Source organism: Thermobia domestica, chromosome 13, assembly GCF_964235325.1.
Source record: "Thermobia domestica chromosome 13, izTheDome1.hap1.1, whole genome shotgun sequence".
Classification (NCBI taxonomy): domain Eukaryota; kingdom Metazoa; phylum Arthropoda; class Insecta; order Zygentoma; family Lepismatidae; genus Thermobia; species Thermobia domestica.
In genome coordinates this window covers 9,311,301-9,325,539 of record NC_137466.1, presented here as the reverse complement: position 1 = coordinate 9,325,539, position 14,239 = coordinate 9,311,301, and the positions used below count along the sequence as shown (strand labels likewise).

General features: G+C 35.3%; 1 protein-coding gene across 4 annotated transcripts in view; it reads left to right on the top strand.

The window, feature by feature from the left end:
- Nucleotides 1-13,289, top strand: part of LOC145668012 (uncharacterized) — a 167,584-nt gene extending 154,295 nt beyond the window's left edge. For 3 of the 4 annotated variants that reach the window (XM_081735468.1, XM_081735466.1, XM_081735470.1), the window contains exons 22-23: nucleotides 810-879; nucleotides 10,485-12,932. In XM_081735468.1, coding sequence (XP_081591594.1) covers nucleotides 810-823 — 14 coding nt within the window. In that variant the 3' untranslated portion in view covers nucleotides 824-879; nucleotides 10,485-12,932. Of the gene's footprint in view, nucleotides 1-809; nucleotides 880-10,484; nucleotides 12,933-13,089 lie in introns of those variants that run through there. The other variant, XM_081735467.1, reaches the window with a different exon arrangement.
- The last annotated feature ends 950 nt before the right edge of the window (nucleotides 13,290-14,239 follow it).

Genomic DNA, 14,239 nt, shown 5'->3' with positions numbered 1-14,239 from the left:
CTGAATGCAATGTGGGTCCTTACATGCCAGAATGCCTCATGCTATTTCATACCAAATCAAGGCTAAATACACCTAAGAACTCAAACCACGGACTTTTTTTCCTATATTGAAAATATCAAACATAAACCACTATAACTCTTGTAAGGATATATGTATGATTGTAGTGTTTTTGTGGATGTAGAGGAGGCTATGACCTTTAATTTGATGTAATAAATACACCTACTGAGTAGTAGAATATTTTCTAATTCTTTAATGAAAAACACCAAAAGTTGCCGGTTTTCTGGGTAATTATTGTAAAAATACGCCGGTCTTATAAGTGTTAAAAGTGTTACTATTCATGTTCAAGATGGAAAGGTTGATGTTAAAGAAATGTCCGTTCCATGAAGTAAAAAATGAAATGAAATGAAATTTTTGAGTTTTACGTCCCACGGTTATGCCGGTTAGGCTAAAGGAGACGGTGATGATTAGAGATGAATTAAATGGTGGAATGAAGAAAGTGGGAGGAAATGGGAGAACCCCGAGAAAACCCACGCACACGGTGTTTGTCCACCACAAAGTTCACTTGGTGGAAGCAGGTTTTGAACCCGAGACCCCTAGCACCAGAGGTGAACGCTCTACCAGTAAGCACCGCGGCCCCGTTCCATGAAGTAAATCAATACAATAATAATAATAATAATAATAAATAATTTTAGTATTTTATTGAAATTATTTTTTTATTCATTAGAATATATACTTCCTTTCATGGAATTTTTAAGCTCTGTAGCTGATAGCGCATATTATTATATATTTTTTTCTTTTCTTCTTTACAGAAAACAAGAACTAAAATGATATAAACTGCAGCAAATAAGTATCCTATCGGCTTCTCAGTTATATTCACAAGTAAGTATTTAATTCTAACAAAGAGAGAAGCACGACAATCGCAATTTCTATAATGTACAACACAAAGTACACATAATTTGATTGGTTGTGCTTTTATTTTGTAATAATTTACAATTTAAAAACCCGTTTTAATAGTTGTTGTAGTTTGGAAACCTCGTTCCAGTGGTTATAGGAGGGGTTTTAATTAGAGCATGCTGGGTAAAAATTATAGGGTAGGTAAGGAATTACAAACTAATACCAGTCGCTGTTCTGTGTGTATATGAGTTAAAATATCACAATATTACGAGTGGTGATTATATTCAATGAGAAAAAGAGGAAAGGCTATTACTCACCGCAAAAAAATATGAAGCAGTATTTTTTTCTACATGCAACAGGTAGCGCTTTCGAAAGATGCAACTTCCTTCATCAGTCTGTGGTAGACTTCTAAAAGGATTAAAAAAAAATGAAGCATGGTTAAAAAATGGTTAAAAGGTTGGGATATGTAAAAAAACAAATCTTCTGTCAAACATTAAAACACATGGGAATAGAAACTCACGGACATTGTACACTCAGTGAGTTTCTACTAGAATGAGTTTCTATTCCCATGTGTTTTAATGTTGACAGAAGATTTTTTATTTTATTTTATTTTATTTTTTTTTTTACATATCCTAACCTTTTAACCATTTTTTAACCATCCTTCATTTTTTTAAAAATCCTTTTTGAAATCTACCACAGACTAATGAAGGAAGTTGCATCTTCCAAAAGCGCCACCTGTTGCATGTAGAAGAAAATTCTGCTAAATATTTCTTGTGGTGAGTAATAGCCTTTCCGCTTTTTCTGAATGAGTTAAAATACTTTATTTTACATAAATCTGATTTAAACTATATCTGATTTACATAACTCTGATTTATTGTAAAAATTATTAATGTATGACAGTTTCAACAACTACTCAGTTGGCTTCATCAGACACTATGAATACACAGGTAGTGACAGATTTAATATAAGAGACAGCGAAAATATTCCCTGATTCCTGATTGGCTACCATAGGCCACTAATCCTTCGTATCACAAACCAAAATATAAAACAAACAAAAATCACTAACTTCCTTTTCCCCTCTGTTGACATCATATACAAACATATCTTATAACTAGGCTTAATCTAATTCACAAAATAACCTTTATAAATAACTTCCTAAATATGAATACCAAATAAACAATATAAACAATAAACAAATAAATGAATAAATAAATAATACTGAGTTTACAAAAATAAACGTGTGCAATTAATACATTTAATTTTATGGTTTCTTAATAACTTATTCCACTGTTCAACGATTTTAAGTCTTCAATTTCAGTTCGTAACTCTATCGCCTTCTATTTCAAGAAATTTTGCTTCTTTCCGTTTCCTAACTAACCTTCTCTCTTCTTGGTCCAACACTTTCACTTCACTTAAATTGATTGAATGTCCCGTGTTTCTTTTGTGCTTGCAGACTACATTTCTATGTCTTTCTAACCTAGTGTCATCCTTGTATTGGTTTTATTCGCTCTTTTAACCTCTTTCCCGTTTCCCCAATATAGCACATATCACATTTACTACACTGGATCTTATAAAGGGTCATATAAAAAGTCTCCGCAGAACAACAAATTTCTTGATGAAAATCAATTTTAACCAAGTACACATTGACCATTATTATCTATGACCTCTTGCCATTTTTCGCGTAGCTTCATAATTCCATCGATAGAACTTCCGTGGTTTATGGTCGAAAAATTTGGCCAAGTGATTTTCAGCGGCGCTTCGGTCGGCCAATTCTTTATCATCATCAACAGTTTTGCAGAGATCGAAACAAATGGCAGTCAGACGGTGGATACATCAAAACTTCCCAACCAAGTTCCGAATCATCAAAGATGTGTGTGGCCGCGCATTGTCATGATGGAACACAATTCAATTGGATTGTCAGCAAGTAAGATTGTGTTGAGTATTTGGTGGGATTGGAAGGGAATTGTCCATTATGAACTGCTGCCACCTGACGAAACTATCAATTCGGTCTTGTACTGTGCACAACTCGACCGTTTGAACGAAGCAATCCAGAAAAAGCGACCAGAATTAGCCAACAGAAAGGGAGTTGTGTTCCATCATGACAATGCGCGGCCACACACATTTTTGATGACTCGGAACGAATTGACGGAACTTGGTTGGGAAGTTTTGATGTATCCACCATTTGTTTCGGTCTCTGCAAAACTCTTCATGATGGTAGAAAATGGCCGACCGGAGCACCGCTGAAAATCACTTGGCCAAGTTTTTCGACGATAAACCACAGAAATTCTACACCGATGGAATTATAAAGTTACCCGAAAAATGGCAAAAGGTCATAAATAATAATGATCAATATGTACTTGATTAAAATTGATTTTCAATAAAGAAATTTTTTGTTCAAAAATGTACCAAAAAACCGCGGAGACCCTTTATATTACTCCTTCTTTCTCCATCATTCCCAACTCCTCTTCTTCCCTCTTTGTTTGCTTCTTCTTTATTACCTATGGTAACCTCTTGCTTTCTTTTCTGTATGTGGAAATACTTCCAGAGATTTTTTCGCTGTATTAAATCTGTCACTACCTGTGTATTCATAGTGCCTGATGAAGCCAAGTGCATAGTTCGTGAAACTGTTACACGTTAATATATATATATATATTTTTTTTACAACAAACGTATTGCTCAGTGAGTAGTTGAAATCTGATTTAAGTTTATTTTACAATATTTATTTCAACTCCAATTTACGTAATGTACTAATTGTTGTGTACAAGAGTTAGAATATTAGGTAATGCTTTCTTTTACTACTTTGAAGGGATAAAATTAATTTTTACGAAGTGACTTTCCTCATGAGCTACCACTGTTTCACTCACCGATTCAGTATGTTTTTATATAATTGATACACTCTTGTCCAAAGCTTAACGGAATGTGCGAGTAAATGTGACAATCATGAACAGTTGGTACAAAGATGTTTCTGCTCGCTCAGAAGCTTAAAACTGATACTCATGCACATTGATAAATCTGAATGAATACACTTACTTCATGTGTGTTACCATCTGTTAGCCGTCACCAGTCCGGTTTTTTTTTTCTTTCTTTCTTCAGAAATGTTCAATGTGGTGTGTGAATATTGCGAATAACATGCAGGCTGCACAGCATGCGTCCATACTGTAGATTAGACCATCAAGAATCTGTTGTGGTGAAGCACCTTACTCTTGCACAAACACCCTGCATAGTTGAGCAGTTGACCGTGGTGGAGGTATTAAGGCTGTAGTCTGAGGGCATCCCATGTATACTCGATGGGATTGAGGTCTGGTGATTGCGTTGACCTACTCGAGACGCGTGATGTCTTCGTGCTGCAGGTAATCCTGCCAACTATGGTCTATCAGGACATGCATTATGACCCATAAATTAAATTTAGGACCGTATGCAGTACGGAACAGTCGGACATACGACGTTCGTTTAGATCTCTGTTGTTTCCATCCGGTAGTGGAAAACATGAAGTAGTATATACTGACCCCTAACATGATGCTGCCCCATATCATGATACCAAGGCATCCATACTTGTCTCTTTCAGTAACATTTTGGTGGTGGTAACGTGTTTCTGGCTCCCTCCAAGCAAACACTGAGTGATATTTACTCTCCAAAATGAATTGAACCCGTTTCTAAAGAGTATCTGCTTTACTGTTCTGTGATACACTCACTTTTTGATATACACCAAAGTGAGAGCCAGTTGTGTGAGGGGAATGCACCTGGCGATTCGGCGTACATACAGCGTGCATTCGTGTAACAACCGGTATACAGTTTGACTGATACATGGTTCTCAGAGGCAGCTGCAAGATCTCAAGCTTGGGTACATGCTGCTCGGTGGTGTTCGTCGGGAATTTAAGCCCAGATATACGTGACGTTGTTGCACCATACTGCCTTTCAATATTTTCATCAGTTAGGAAGCGTTTCCACAGGTGCGGCACAACACTGTGAGGAACATTCAAGTCTCCAACTAAATTGGCTTTGCACCATTTCTAATGTATACGTATGATCCAACCGCTACATGATTCACGTGTTTTCTCTGGGCCATTGTATGTTCCAAGGACACCTTCACTATGATCGATATGCATTGCACACTCCGTAAAACACGACTGACTGATTACGTGTCTGTCCCGTTACTGACGTTCTTCGTGTTATCACAGTCATAGAAGGCATCTTTGTCGCCAAACAGGCTGATATCTACGTCATTTGTCAGGCATGCCAGCTCGATGTCTGTCATTTATAGGATCAACATAAAAGTTGTAATTAACATTGTCTTAAGTTCTGGACATGAGTGTACGAGTGCGAGTTCTCGTACTTTTGCTTGGAATGTATCAATTTAAACAGTAACAGTTTCAGACTTCTCTGATATAGAAACGTTTTGAATAACAAATGACTGTCACTATAAAGATGTTTTTAGTCAATAATTAGCTATTGTTTGACAATGTAATGTTTGGTCGCTTTACAATTTTATATAATTTTAACCGACTTCAAAAACGGAAATGATCTTCAACTCAGTCCGGGGATATATTCACGCATTTCTTCGACATAGCTGCAGCAATTTTGAGTAATTAATCGACTTCAATGTGTGTATGTTCACGCATAGATTGGGTGACCATAATTTTAACAGCTAAAAACGGGACAACTAAAAAGAAAAGTAGTAGTGGACCACTGTGTATATACAGGGTGTTAATAAACTATACCGACAAACTGTAAGAGGTGATTCCTCACATCAAAATAAGAGAAAAGTTCATATAAACCTATGGCGAAAAGTGCATAGTTTCAGAGCTAGGGCTGTTTAAAACAACGAAAAAGCTAAATTTCATCAAGCCCTATTTCGAATTCCAGAAAGTGTGGATGGTAGTCCTTATCGAATTCCAGAAAGGAAGCAACGCATACACAATCCAAAGGTGCATATTTCATCAATTTTCGATAAGTGTACAGGGTATTCTCTACAGGGTGTAATTCTCAGATATGCTCTCAATAGAATTTTCAGATATACCCTGATTTCGAGGAGGGTAAGTAGGAAGTAAGCAGGAAGTAAGCTTTGACAACAATGGATATCCAATGCTTCGTAGGGAAGTCGGAAGTGTTAGGAAGCTGAGCTCCATGTTGTTTTGTGTTCGGAATAACGTGTGATGCGATGTATTTCGTCATGGTATATTTCACGTTTTCTTCACTTATAAGCGTGAAAGAAAACATCTCAGCATGCGTTTTTCCTAGTACAAGAGACCATGCTGCTGACGATCCTTAACACTTCCGACATCGCGCCAAACGATTCCGTGTTCACTGTTATCATGGTTTATTGTTTGTCTACTTTGGACCAATCATAAAGTCAGAGCATATCTCAAAATTCCGTTGATGGCATGTCTAGGAATGCCACCCTGCAGGAAATAATCTGTACACCAATTGAACATTAGTAAAATATTAATTTTTAGATTGCGTATGTGTGACTTTCTTTACGCTGAAAAGGACCACGATCCACAGTCTCTCGAATTCGAAATAGGACCTCATGAAGTTTGACGTTTTCGCGATTTTGGACAGCCCTAGCTCTGAAACTGCACTTTTCGCCATAGGTCCACATGAACTTTTTCTCTTATTTTGATGTAAGGAAACACCTCTTACAATTTGTCGGAATAGTTCATTAACATCCTGTATATTCTAGAAACAGACACATTCATATATACCTGCAAACATATTTAGTGGAAACGAAATTTCTCACTAAATTCGAAGTGTAAATGAACACTACAATAAGCCCAAAATCTGTGAAACAGATACCAAATTTGCAGTTGAAAATTCATTTTAAATTATATTAACATAAATTTTGTAGCATAGAGTAGTAGTTTAATCAGACACGTTTTATAAGACAAAAATTAAATTTCACTTTCTGTGTCGAGCAAATATATATTACGTATAAATGGCAGTTATTGAAACGTTTTGTATCGCGTGTAAAGATATGAACTCATGAGTTCCTAAGGTTGCTAATTAATTGAATACATAAATTACTCCAATCGACTTGCTTGAAGTTCCTATTGCATTCAGTAAATCAGGTTTACTAACTTGGGAGGTCGAATGTTGCCGTCTCATCAAGATGATCGTTATGCGGAGGAATGAGCCAATTAGTTCCGAGTGTCCTAAGCATAAATTGTTTATCAGTGTGCAGGAATAGCCACAGCTAAGGATCACAAATTTTAAAATATCCGCGTGTTGCCCGTCGTCCACACGTCTGGAAACAAATACACGATTCCTGTTTCCGCACTTAAATTGCACAACAGACTGCTCGAGACACACGATCCTCAGAAGGAAAGGAAAGAAAAAAAACTGTAGACAATGAATACCTCCTTGCGTTTTACTGACTTTTCCACTGTTTCCAACACCCAACCAATGCCCACACCCGCCAGGTGCCAAGCTACCAGCATCTTTCGCCATGCCCGCAAGGTCTGGGTTTGTTATTTACTTCTTTCACTTGCATGAAACGGGACAAATACTACCTTTTTTCCATCTACTGACGGGACGGACGGGACTCTCCCCGAAACCGATCAAAACGAGAGGGATGCTCGCCCTACGCATAGATAAGGCGATTTTAATGATTCTGTCTTTGTTTAAAAGAAAATGCTTCCTCGGTAGTTCCATATCAATGTAATGAGCATCTAAGGATAATCTCCACAGCTAATCATCCAACTCCTCGACGTATGAATTTCTGAAATGAAATGAAATCTTGCAAGTTTTACGTCCCACACTTATGCCGGCTAGGCTAAAGGAGACGGTGATGATGAGAAATGAATAACCCACACACACGGTGTTTGTCCAGCACAAAATTCACTTGGTGCGAGCTGGGATCGAACCAAGGATCCCATGAACCAGAGGTGAACGCTCTACCACTGAGCTACCGCAGCCCGCTTTATATATTTATTATTATTATTTTAAGTTCTAAAGATTATACTTTCTCCAAGGAGATCAATTACATCAGGATCTGATGACAAGTCTTTGGAGCTAAACCACGAAACTCTTTAACAGCTGGTAATGTTAATACCGTGTGTGTATAATTCCGTATGCGTAGACCGATTATTGTTTAAAAGGTACATCTTTCCACGCATGTTTCGTAGGCCGACCCGTTTTATAGGAAAAGTAAGTATCCTGCGACAGGGGTAACGAAAAAATAATAAAAAAAAGCAGGCTTAAAAGAAAAGTAACCGGCTTCAAAAGCACACTAAAAACAGAAAAAATAACTTTTTTTAAGGAAAGAAAACAATATTAACAGACTTCAGAAAAGTGCTGTAAAGCAGAAAACAGTAATAAGAAAAGCGCTTAAAGACGGAAAATAATTAATTAAAAAATTAATTACTGTTATGTATAAAACTTCTTGAAGTATGCCAAGCGAAACAATTAATACCTCATAAAATTAGCATCAAAACTAGTTTTATATTAGGCATGAATTGGATTGCCATGGCATTGACTTCAAAATTGTTGATCATCGTCATCATAGGTATTCTGCCATACTGCACGGTCTTCCGCTAACCTCTTCGTCTTCACGTACGATTTTTCTGTTTTGCTATCGTCCATTAATTGTAGTCTTCTTCGACCCCTCCCGCTCTTTCCTTCCACCATACTCTCTAGCATATTCCTCATGTTACAGTTCCTTAGCCAGTGTTCCAACCAGTTTCTCTTCCTCTTCTTAATAATATTTAAAATTGCTCTTTTCTCCCCTACCATTTGTAACTCTCTCTCATGCGTTTTCCGTTCCACCCAGCTAATTCTCTTCATTCTTCTCTACACCCACATTTCGAAAGCTTCCAGTTGTTTTTCATCATTTTTGCGTAATGTCCATGTCTCTAACCCATACAATACAACACTTCACACGAGGCATTTTATGAGCCTTCTTCTCAACTCTTTATTCAAGGTCCCACAGAATAGTCTTTTCTTCTGCCTAAATGCTTCTTTCGCCATTCCTATCCTTTTATTTCACTTTCACATTTCATATCATTACTAATACTACCCAGATATCGAAAACTAGTCGCCTGTTCTATTTTCTCCCTACTTTTACATTTGACTCCGAATCCTTCGTTTAAATCACCATGGCTTTTGTCTTTCTAACATTTATTTTCATTCCATATTCTTCACAGTCCTTCCTCAAGTTTTCTAACATATCAGATTGTGCAACAAGTGCCATATGATTTGCAAAACGTATACACGCAATCATTCTAAATTGATTATAGATAATAGTAATAAACTTGAATTTTTTTTTAAACAAAAGAAACACTGATCAAAGCTTAAAACCAACTGTATTTTAAATTATAATATGTAACGGTTTCGGATATCTAACATATCCTTCAGACACTATCGAACATAAATGAAAATACAGACATATATGTAGTCATTGTTATATATATATATATATATATATATATATATATATATATATATATTTTAAATTGTATTTGCTGAGGCCTTCAGCCAATCCTGTGAGTCTCCGTGTTCACTTTCCAACTAATCATGTTCCGCCATTTTTTGTTCTTATAAGAGTCTTTTTTTATTTTCTTCTTGTCTACGCTATCCAAACTTCCTTGCCATAATTCATTAATAGGTAAGCCTCCTGTCCAGTTCATCAGTTTATTTCTTCCTACCTTCTTTATCCAATCTGCTTCTTTCCACTTCCTTATTATTTTCTCCATCCCCAATACTTCCGTCTTAGCCCAATTAATTCCGTGATTAGTCTCCTTAACATGTTTGTGTATGGCATTGGTTTCTTTCTTCCTCCTCACATCATCTTTATGTTGTTTTATCCTTTCTTTCTTTTTCTTTCATGACATATCGCAGTCCTCACACCATACCCTGTAGATGACTCCTTCTTCCTCAACTTTAATCTTTTTGGTGCTTTTTCTATTCTTCTTCTTTATTGATCTTAATAAACTTTCTCCACTCTTTCTATAAGTTCTGACCCCTCTTGTTGATTTTTTTATTTAATATCCCACAGATATGACCTTTATGCTAAAGAAGATGGATGATTGATGGAAGTGAATGATCTTGTTTTTAATTTTTGTACTCTCTCACTAGGAATTGAATCCGAGACCACATGCAGCAAAGGCACTCGTACTAGTCACTATACCGCGGCGAGGGTTTAGTAATTAATTGTTTTATGCTTTAAAGAACTTTCTATTATTTTCTGGTTTTCAATGCTTTCTTGAAGTCGATTAATGTTTAAAATGTTTATGCTGTCTTAACACTTTCAAAGTTTTGACTGGAAATCCAATCGTCAAACGTCCATTAAGAGGAGGCGCAGATAGGAGGACAATATTAAGATGGATCTGGCAGAAGTAAGGGTACAAAGTAGAAACTGGATCCAGTTGGCTAAGGAAGTCAATGGAGAGCTTTTGTGAACGCAACATTGATCCTCGGGGTTCCATAAGGCATAGTTTTTTTTTCTTAAGTTAGTTTTATGGTATCTCAACAGTAAAATTAGTTGATGTGAGCATTTTCTTCCGTTAGAAATTTGCATGTGTTTTAGAGTATGGAACTGCTGCTGTATGTTTATTTCTCTTTAGTTTATTTTATTTATGTATTTATTTTTATTTCAGGATTGGTGATGGTATAAACAAATGTGAATCAAAGAAACCGTAGTCGTGAAGATTCCTAGTTTTATCTCAGTTTATCTTTGATTGTATTTTATGTAGTTCTTCTTGTCTTGTAAAGTTATTGTCATCTTAAAGGTTGTAGTTTTAGATGCTATATAATTTTCAGTAACTGCTGCTAGAAGCAATGGTGGATATGGTGCAGAATATTTGAGGAATGATGTAGTTATTAAGAAAAAAACTGTTTCGTAGAGAGATAAGTTAAGTACAGAAAACTAAATAAAACAAATTATACTTAAATATTGGAGCATTGTTAAATTCTGCTACTAATACAACTAGTTCACAATGTATATGATACTCTAAAGTATTATAGAAGAATACTTGTTTGGATGTGGTTTATTACAGTCTACAATCAAATGCTACATATTCTGTCATTGAGAGAGAATATTGCACACCACCTTAGTCCTTATACCCCTTGATACTTACGTAGTCTGTAGATTAATAAATAAGGAAAAAAATCAAATTGTTTGTAAATTAATCCTAAAGAATTTCTTTCTTATCGTGGTTGGTTTTTAAAGATCGTGGTTTTACAGAGTATAATCGGATTTGGCTCTTTTATCGTCGTCTCACTTTCTGTACAAATTTTAAACTCTAGGGAACTATTGATACTGTTGTTTATGTAATTAACTGTCTTTGTCGATAATGCGTTTCTCTGTCACGTTAACAAATTGTTCGTTACATTATATTTTATGTAAATTCCAGATTAAGTTTTAAGTCAATGGTGGTGAGTTTTAACATTCTTATTAGTTAAATGTAAAGTTTATATGTATAATAGTCACTTTTAAGCATTGAACTAGTCATACAGAGAAAAGAAAGCTTCAGTCAGCTGCATTATCATCAATATGATGTAGAATAAAAATTAACTTCTGCACATGATAGTTTAAAATACTATTGTTCCTTTTAAAATTCTTCATTTGTGAAAATGTATCATTTTACCGTGTTAACGTTAGTTAATAATTTGATTTTGGAGAATGTTGATTACACCAATGGGAAAGGCTGTAATTGAATACACTAAAATACTAAAATTATTCAAGATTAATTTTAGGATTGTTTAACTTACCTACTTTGAATGACCATTGTAATCACTTCTACTGGAATAGGATCTGTGATGTCAGTTCGTTAAAGAGAATGAAGAGACATATCTTCTAAGTTCAGAAGAAAGTTGTTGCAAATACAGCTTCCCTTCTAGGACTTCAGTATTTCGAAAATTTCTTCAGAAATGAAGATTGAGGAAAGTATACTGTTGTAATTATATGCATTAACACACACAATCAATTTGAGATTCTGTAGCAACGATGTATGTTTTCAGTCATGCTGACAGAAACGTGTTTATATAATACTACAATGTAATCTCAGCGATCAATATTCCTTGGATAAGTTTTTTGTATTCGTGTACGAATAACACAAAATAAAATTAAGGTTAAGGTAAGAACTCGTAATAATTAAGAAACACGGGATATTTCTCAACTTTTATGATAGATATTCCCGTAATATTATCAGAAATGAGTTAAACTACCATATGATGTTAGAATGTACGCAGCAAGTACTTCCCGAGTTTCTTTTCCGAATACCTTGAGAATTAATCATCTAAGTTAAATACGAATTCCGGTAACATACCGAGAATTAGAATTCGTCTTACTTCGTCAAAAGAACAAATAATGGGAGAAGGGAGTAAATGTGCTTTTTTGATGAGAACCGTACACGGATATATATTTGAAATTGATCGTTTTTACGTTTGTTAGTTGCTGGGAATCCTTAGTCTCTGGATGGGAGTTATGCTGCTGGATTTAAGTTTGTGGCCATACTCAAGTCGATACTATGGGGAAAAATACCAGCTACGAGCATAGTCCTATGCCAGAGTAAATACGTACGTAACTGATAGTTCAGTTGAAATTCAGTTACCGTTGGATTTTCTGTGAGGTATGGTAATATAGTAAGTGTATGTTTAGGTGCACTTATTTTATGTATATTGACCGTATCTCACTTTCGGATTCTATTGTCATGACTATGACTTCAGCACAAAATGAAAGTGTGCTCATTTTGGTGCGCATACAATTCAATAAAAATAAAGAATAACATTTTAGATGTTGAAAAAATAAGGAAATAGATGTTGCACTAATGGGACACATGTGTCTGTAAGGTCGAGAAAACATTTGAATGTATTTATCTTTATATAGGTAAATATGTTCTTATTCTCTGCTGTACTTTTACCACTATATTTGTTAGTTCTGTAGTATACATTAATTATACAAGATTCAGTTTGTGGTGAATGTTGATCATATTGATGTAGCTTCTGCGTATTGTGTTACATAATTACACTGTCTTTTGCAAGTGCACTTGTAGGATAATGTGTAATTGTCATGATTATTAATAAAGCAAAACGTATGGAGCTGATTCCGATTTTTTTCTATTGTTATATGATTAGCACTCTTAATTATAATCTTCGTACTAGTTTATATTTTATAAATAATGTATAGTAAAAATTGTTCGGAGTTTACTCACAATGCTTTAAATGTAATCTTTGATTCTTTTCTTTCTCGCATCTATGAAGATAAGTACAGATCAGATGGTGAGTTGTCATGTTGGCTTACCCTTTAACACGGGAACCTCAGAAGATGCCAATGAGGTACTGAAGAACCAATTAACTCGTTATGTAGTAGTCCTCATCATACAAGCTATCAGATGCAAAAAGCTCAACTTTTTGTCTTTCAAGAAAATTGACGTTGAACTTTCTCAAATGACATCAAAATAAACCAGTCTGAACATAAAATGTAAATTAGTAACCAGTGCTTAATCGACATCAAAGTTTAATTAAGTTTGAGCAAAACACTTCCGACAAAATTGCCTTCAAACTTTCCAACTGCAACATTCACACAAAAAGTTTGCATTGTACAAGGTAGGTCAAAAGTTAGATGAGAGTACTAACACAAGAAAAGTTATTGAATTTTTGGTGCGCATTGCCCATTGATATTTGAGGGCTCTGGTAATCTCACAAACACAAGTAAAGTATGACCGCAATGTTGGAGTTCGCTATCTTCAAGACCACTTTTAACTTTTTAAACAAGAAGATCAGTATGCAATGGAAATCGCAGCTCATGTGTGGTAGGTGCAAAGTCCAGTGTGCTATATCCCGATACAAACTTCATTTCCTACAGTGGTGTGGGCAAACTCATGACCAGATTCCGAGAGACGGGCTCTGTGTTTGATAAACCTCGCAGTGGTAATCGAAAATAGTCGATAGATGAGGCAGTCACTGCCGCTGTTTTCTCATTTTTCAGCAAAAATCTCCAACTTTGCACACAGCATTTATATTAAGAGTGTAGAGTGAGTCGAGCGTCCATAGTAAATGATACATTCCCTTAATAAGCGGTACCAGAGACATGGCGGAAAAAAAAAAACATCGAAATCAGTCTGAACTATCAAATGTCTTTCAATATAGAATATGAATGGGAAGCCTGCATAGCGTCAGCTTTTCATATACTCGCCGATAAGATATAATATACGTATAATATATATAACAGTGGTGTCCAATTATAATGTGCTTGAGGGCCATAACCGTCTTTACTAGTAAAATGGAGGGCCGCTGCTACTGCTATTATTATTATTATTATTATTATTATTATTATTATTATTATTATTATTATTATTATTACGCTAGAAAAGAAAAAAATCTAAAAAACGTATTTGAAATATTATATACA